Raw genomic sequence first — 7635 nt, forward strand, 5'->3', positions numbered from 1 at the left:
AACAAAAAAGTCACTTGGATAAGTTATTTTGGAAGTGTCCAGTTCTTGTTCTTGGGAGGAATTATAGAAACTCAGAAACAGGTTCTTATGGCTGAGAGCTAGAAGTGTGTCAGAAACTATTGAGATAATAGCAGAGTGACTCAGTAACAGACTTGGAGTTCTCCAGTTGAGTTCCCACTAGTCAAGGAATAATAGATAATGCTTAAGTTGATAAAACATGTTAAATTCCAGGAATTTATAGTGATCATTTTAAAATATATATATAATGAATATATATTCATTAGCATTTTATATATTATATTAATAGAACCAATTTATTCCAAAAGTTGGGAAAAAAACTTGGTACAGTCAATTTATCTAGGTGAGAGGTGTGTATTTTACACCTACAAGGTTTTCCTCATTGAGTAAATAGAGGTTTAAATATTTAAAGAGAAAGGAGAAAGGGAAGGAGGGGAGAGAAAGGGAGACAAGAAGAAAAGAATGAAAGGGGGAGACAGAGTGGAAAAGCAAAAAGGGGAAGAGGAAGGGGAAGCAAAGGAAATGCAAGAGAGGGAGTGAGGGGAGGAGAGGAGGGGAAAGAGGAAAAGGAGACTAGAAAAGGGGAGGCCAGAGGAAGGAAGGGAGGGGAGAGTCAGGAAGACAGGGAATGAGGGGAAGGAAAAGAGGGCAAGGAAAAGAAAAAAGAAGAGAGAAGAGGGAGGGTAGAGAAGAGGCAGGAAGAGAGGGGAGGAAAGACAGGGAGAGGAGAGGAGGGAGGGAAGAGAAGAAGGGGAGGGAGGGGAGAGAAAAAGACAGGAGGAGAGAAAAACGAGGAGAGGAAACAAGGAAGGAGAGGAAAGTATCAAAATTGATAAAAATAAGTGAAAATATCAAAAATTTGCTCTATGCTTCAGTAAGGCACAGCACAAGGGGAATTCCTCACCATCCTCGCAGAGATAAGCACCATAATAAAGACCAGTTGTTAAAAGCAAGCATGGCTTCCAACCTTAAGGGAAGGACAGTCTTCTAAACAGATTCCACTGCTGTTCTGTCTAGTGCTCACCCACAGGCCCCATTCCCACAGATGCACTCACTTCCCCAAAGACTGAATCGAGTGTGCATTTTATGTCTGATGTTACTAAAAAATCAAGTCCCTTTCAAAATATTTTTGAGATTATAATATTGTTTCATCATTTTCCTTTTCCTTTCCTCCATTCAAACCCTCTCATGTATACCACACTGCTATCTTTCAATTTCAGATCCTGTTTTTTCATTAATAGTTGTCACGTTATTTGCTATCAATCTGTCTATTTATCTATCATCTATCTATCCATTCATCCAACTCTCATCTAACCATCTAATCTATCTAATCTTTCATCTATCTTTCTATCCATCCATCCATCATCTAACCATATATCATCTAGCTATCGAATCTACCCACCTATCATCTATCTGCCATCAATTTATCCATTCATCCATCTATCATCTGTCTGTTTGTCATCTATTTATCATACATCAATTGATTGGTCTGTTTATCAGTATATCATCTATCTCTGCATACATGTGTTGAGAACTATGACTATGTGTATTCTTAAGTATATAATTTAAGGTGCTTAGTTTGTTTACATTTGTGTGTATATGCACATTTGTTATTGTGTGTGTGTGTATGTATGTGTGTTCATATAATTTTCTTTCAGGACTGACCATTTGGTCCTGGAAAACCAATTGGTGTCTTCTTCTGTAGGGAAGACAATTTCTCCTGTTCTCAGCTTTTCTTAGTTGCCTGTAGTTCTTTGTATAGGTTTGAAACATTTAAAGAAAATCTCCATTTTCCCAGATTTCAAGCATCTAGAGGAAAGGCAATAGTGACTCAAACTTTTGAAAGCTCAAACACTCAGTAAAAAATAAATATCAAAAGCTTAGTACAATCAGTAGTACATTTTGTGCAATTCTTTTCTGGTGAGTAGATTTTTTTTTATTAGTTCAAGTTAGGGAACAAGCTTGTTTCACATGTAAGTCTCTTCTCCTGTCCCTCCCCTCCCCTCCATCTCTCCTCCCCCACCCCCAACCTACCCCCACCCCATCCACCCACCACTCCCCAGGCAGGGTAGGGCCCTCAATGGGGGCTCTGCAAAGTCCACCAAATCTTCCTGTGCTGGGCCTGGGCCCTTCCCCATGTGTCCAGGGCCAGAGTGTATTTCTTCATGTGAAATGGGCTCTCAAAGTCCCTTCTTACACCAGAGAAAAATACTAATCCACTACCAGAGGCTCCCTGGAGTACAGGGGCCTCCTTATTGACATCCATGTTCAAAAAGCCCTTCCCCTAAAATGAGATTGATGACTACTCTTTATGCCATCCTAGAGCCCTCATCCAGTGGTTGATGGAAGCAGAGACAGACATCCACAGATATACACTGAGCTGAAATCTGGAATTTAGTTGAAGAGAGGGAGGAATGAAGATCAAAGGGGTCTGTACCAGGCTGGAGAAACCCACAGAAACAGTTGGCCTGAACAAGGGAGAGGTCATCCACCCCAGATGCTGTCTGGGAGGCCAGTACAAGGCTATTTTTATTTATTTAGAGTCTTCATTAGTTTTCTGCTCTGACAGGCTTGAATGACATTTGATTTTAAAATTACAAACATATCAATTATTTTCATTTGAGTTGGTGAAGGGGTGGTTATTCCTAACAACCAACAAACAATAATAATATCATGGAGGAAAAAAAATCTTAATTTAATGGATATATTTGGGAGTTGAAGGGCCGTACATGATGGATGAATGACCAAATGAAGGAAAAATCAAAATACATAGATATTTCACTGCAGTAGAATCATTCTGAAGCACAGACTGATAAGCCTTACATATATACTATGGTTCAGAAAATGTGAGAGTAAAAATTACTAATATTGAATATGAAAATATGCTTGCTAGTGAATACCTTTTTGATGAATACATATTAAATTATAATATCTTGAAAGAATTGAAAATCAAGTTGAGCCATAAAGATTTTCTTCCACTGATGGAATTGATTATTATAAATAAAAGCTTGTAATTTCCTTGAAATTTTAATGTCTGAAAATGAAAAACTTGCAAATTTATTAAATGGATACTATCATTAGTAATAACAACTTAATTCCTAAAATTAATTAAATGTATTGAAAACTGTGTCTAGATATATTCCAATACTTCAGCAGTTCTTTAACTTAATACCGAGAATTTCAAACATATTTTAACACAATTTATTTATTATGAACTAATTATATTCAAATGTTCTTAGACTTTGATAAAATTATCAAGTTTTTTTTTTTTTTACATTTTACCATATTTTTTATTGTGTGTGTGCGTTTAGGAAAGGGCATTTTCAGCTTTAAATCTGTTTTCCAAAGAAGATGGTCCTTGTTTTCTAATGTTGCAGAATCATCTCTTCTTTATAAGTCTCTTCATCACATTTATTACTTCCTTGTTTCTCAGACTGTAAATGAAAGGGTTTAATAAAGGAATTACTAGGGTATAAAAAATAGCTACAGGTATATCTTTATCTCCTTCATTGACTGAATGTGGTTGAGCATACATGAAGAGAAGAGACCCATAGAACATTGCTACAGACAAAAAGTGGGATGCACAAGTTGATAAGGCTTTGCCTCTACCATCTTTAGATTTCATTGTGAATATAGTGAAAAGAATATAGAAATAAGACACTAGAACAATGGTAATAGTAAAGATTTGAATTGACCCTGCCAAAGTAAATAATATTAGCTCATTGATATGTGGATTGGTACAGGAGATTCTATATAACGGAAGGACATCACAAAAAAAATGCTTGATTACATTAGACCTACAGAAAGTTAACCTCAACAACAGCCCCACTTCAATCATAGGATGCAGGTTTCCTGCTATGTAGGCTCCTGCGGTCATCTGAAGGCAGAGCTTCTTGGACATCATGGTGTGGTACTGCAGTGGGTTGCATATGGCCACATAGCGGTCATAGGCCATTGCTGCCAGAAGGAAGCAGTCTGTAGTTTCAGCAAGACAAAGAAAATAGAACTGTACCATGCATTCATAGAGAGAAATCCTTCTGTCCACAGAAAAGAAGTTCTGTAGCATCTTGGGAGTGATGGCACAGGAGCAGCAGGAATCCATGAGAGCCAGGTTGCCCAGAAAGATGTACATGGGTGTGTGAAGACGGCGCTCCATGTAGATCAAGACCACCAGCCCGAGATTTCCCACCATGGTGACCAGATAGATAACAAAGAACACCAGGAACAGGAGGGTGTTCAGGTCTGGGTGATCTGAGAATCCCACCAGGATGAATTCATTTGTCACAGAGTAGTTATTCTCAGCCATCTTGGCTTGTCTGTGGCCACTGTAATTACAAAGATAAAATTGTAATGCTGAGAATATAACTTTCTCTTTATGTTTTCTTGTATATGAGGGAAATTTCTTCTTTGTAAAGCTGCTCTTTTCTCTGGGATGCAGCTAACTATGCTTCTTTATAGTAATTAATCACATACAGTGTTGGCATCTATGACCTCCAAGTTTAACTCAATTTTACAGAGATACTTTTATTATTACAAAACTGAACTTTTTAATTTGGAAGAGGTTTTTATTTATGAATTTACATAATTATATCAAAATTTAGGGCACGCGCATTTGACTTATTACTCAAAAACAATTTTGATGTCAGGTTTGTTAACGATCATTGAAATAAATTTAGAATAAAATTTTCTATAAATGTGTTTTATTTAACTAAAACTTTTAAATATTTCTTCAGCGGAAGAAGAAATGCTTTTGAAAATATATTGTCAACATTAAATTTACTTTTATGAATTGAATAAAGATTACTAATAACTAATGAATGTATAGTTATCTGTGAATAAAATTACCCCAAATTTAAAGAAATAACATATTTGTAAACAATGAGTTATCTACGCCATTGTTTCCATTTAGTTTTTGAAATATTTAATACCTTCCTCTGCTTCATAAGGATAGTTTATATATGATGTTAATTACAGTTGTACCCAACTGTCTTATCCACCACTGAGCTGTTTTTCCCAGTCCATTATTTTTTAAATGAACCCTGAATTTTGAGACAATCTCATTGGTATCCCTTCTTTCCTTGAAGATTCCCTTAAGCTCAAATGAACTTTCAATTTTCAATCCTCATGCCTTAGTTTCCTATATATCAAGGATTACTGACCCACACCAGAAGGCTCACCTAAAATTCACATTTTATTATATATAATCTACATTGCTTTATTTAGCTATTTGTATTTGGACACTTCTACCATTTGAAAGCATTTTGAGCTTAGGTGTATACTACTTCTGTGAAACATGGTATTGAATGTTTGAGGAGAGATAGGATTATTTACATTCCCAACCGCACCCTGATGACCTGGCATGGGTGATTTTTCTTTTAGTATCCTAATGGACTTTTATCAATTCTTTGTTTCTGCATAGTCTCTAATGTGAGGAAGTATCTGCAAAGTAAATCTTGATTTCACTATCTTGTCAAAAATGTTACCTTAATGATTTTTATCTTGATTCTCTAAAACCCATGCAAAGTCTTAGACTTTGTGTGAAGCAAAAAAGTTCACCTTGTGTACCAAAAGGTACAAAAAACTAGAACATGAAATAGAATAGAATATAAAAGTTTTGTTAATATAAGGCCAACTGTTCAAGTCCACCTTGGAAAGCTATAATGGATACTTAAATAATACATGAAAAGGCATCTTTAATATTCTTTTTAAAATCATTTGAAGTGATTAGCTATGAGCGTGTGTAAAAAAATTCCCTTTCAGGTCACCTTGTCATTTGAAGGAGGAAGGGTGATGGGGAGGCAGACAGGCCACATGGTTTAGGCTTCAGCCAAGGGTAGGCTTTGATGGAGGGCTTTCTGAGGTGGCCATAGCCATATAGGAGCTCCTCCCAGGCTTCATTGTCTTAGGAGGCAATAGTTATGAGGAAAGCAAGTCACCAATGCGGTGCAGTTTGAAGTCTGACTTAGCTTTGTATTTAAATAGCAAGCAAAACTTGAAATTATCTTGAAACTTACTTGTCATCATGAGAAACTAAAAATAAAATATTAAAAAATTAACTTTACTTTTCTGATTTTCTGTTTCCTTAGAAAATTATGCTCTCTAATATGGGCTATGTCACATTAGAGTCTCAGAAAGATAGATTTATTGTTTTGAAACCTTAAAAATAAAAAAGCTTAGATTCTAGAATTTTGAATCCAAATTTGATTTTGCCTATGAGTGCTACTAACTCTCAGTACTTAAATGATTCACTAGGACACATTGACTGACAGATTGAATTATATACCTCTATGGCCAAAGGGATTTTGTTTTCCAGTAATCAAAACATTGAAAGAAGATAATATAAATTCTTAAGACTATTTTATATGACATGTTTGAGTCATTACTGAAAATTACTTTAACATGTGCCTGAATTATTTAAGTGATTCATTTGCTATCTTACCTATATATTTTGACATTCTACCTTATAATCATAAAGTAAGGAGGATTGTAGTATGGTACTTCAAATTGGTTCCATGTTTCTTTGAATTTTGAGATGGGCTACATTGTCAAAAGGAGTCCAGATTTATGAGAAATTAATGCTCATTTAAAAATCAGAAAAGCAGACATTTGACATGCAGATATTTAAGGTTAAAAGTTAGAGTAGTTGTCTTACCTGGATTTCACTGAGGAGCATGTTCTGAAAGAGCATATTAGCCCTATAGTCAAGGTCTCAGAATTTAAGAATACTTATGTACCTTGATCTTACAACAACTGAGATGGTAGAAATGAAGATCATTCATTGACTACCCACAGGAAATAATAGCTATGTACCTTGCACTGCAAACTTAAAGCCCTCTGTCAAATCCTGAGAGGATTTTCCATCACTGACATCAGTATTTTTCTGTAGAGAATTTAAGTCCTAACAAAAATGAACCCTATGAAATTAATTAAGACTGCCCAATAAGAACATGGTCTTTACTAAAGTGAGCTTGAAGATTATCTTGCTAGTTTGAGTGTAACTGACCTAACTCTTAAAATTCTCCTCAACTTGGTGCATATAATCTAATATATAGGATAAGAAATAGTCTGGAGGATACTTTAATGGAGGATATAAAATTAATGTGAGTTATGAAAATAATTAGCACTGAACAGAATAAATGTTTCAGCAGCAAAAGTGTTGCCTAAGTATGGGGATCTGAGTTCAAATCCAGAACCCACATTTAAAAGGTGGGTGTGCCCTCATGCACTTGTAATCCTATATTGTGGGGAGGAGTAGAGACAGGAGGATAACTAGAACTTTCTGGACATCAGCATAGCTCCTAGGATGAAGAGTGATAGAACAGGGCAGCCAATGTCCTTTGCTGTCCTGTGTGTGCAAGTATGTGTTCACACAAAGAATTAATGAAATTTTGGTAGAAGTGGACAATGGCGGTAAAGATGGTTCCTGTGGAAAAATTCTTGCCAAAGAAGTATGAAGATTTTAGCTCAGATGCCAATATCCAAGCAATAAGGAGGACTCTAAAAGAGACATACATGGTCCCCTGGAGAAGGGGAAAGGCACAAGATACCCTGAACAAATTGGGAGCATGGGGGGAGGGGAGAGGAAGTAGGAGAATGAGAAGGGGAGAAGAGGAGTGA

The 7635-nt window shown here is 36.0% G+C and overlaps 1 protein-coding gene across 1 annotated transcript; it reads right to left on the reverse strand.

Moving 5' to 3' along the window:
- Positions 1–3397: 3397 nt before the first annotated feature.
- LOC100752051 (olfactory receptor 5K3) lies at positions 3398–4324 on the reverse strand. Its single transcript, XM_027413339.1, has one exon. It carries the CDS (start codon positions 4322–4324, stop codon positions 3398–3400), a length of 927 nt encoding a protein of 308 aa, XP_027269140.1.
- Positions 4325–7635: the final 3311 nt, after the last annotated feature.

The sequence above is a fragment of the Cricetulus griseus genome, chromosome 4 (assembly GCF_003668045.3).
Source record: "Cricetulus griseus strain 17A/GY chromosome 4, alternate assembly CriGri-PICRH-1.0, whole genome shotgun sequence".
Lineage (NCBI taxonomy): Eukaryota > Metazoa > Chordata > Mammalia > Rodentia > Cricetidae > Cricetulus > Cricetulus griseus.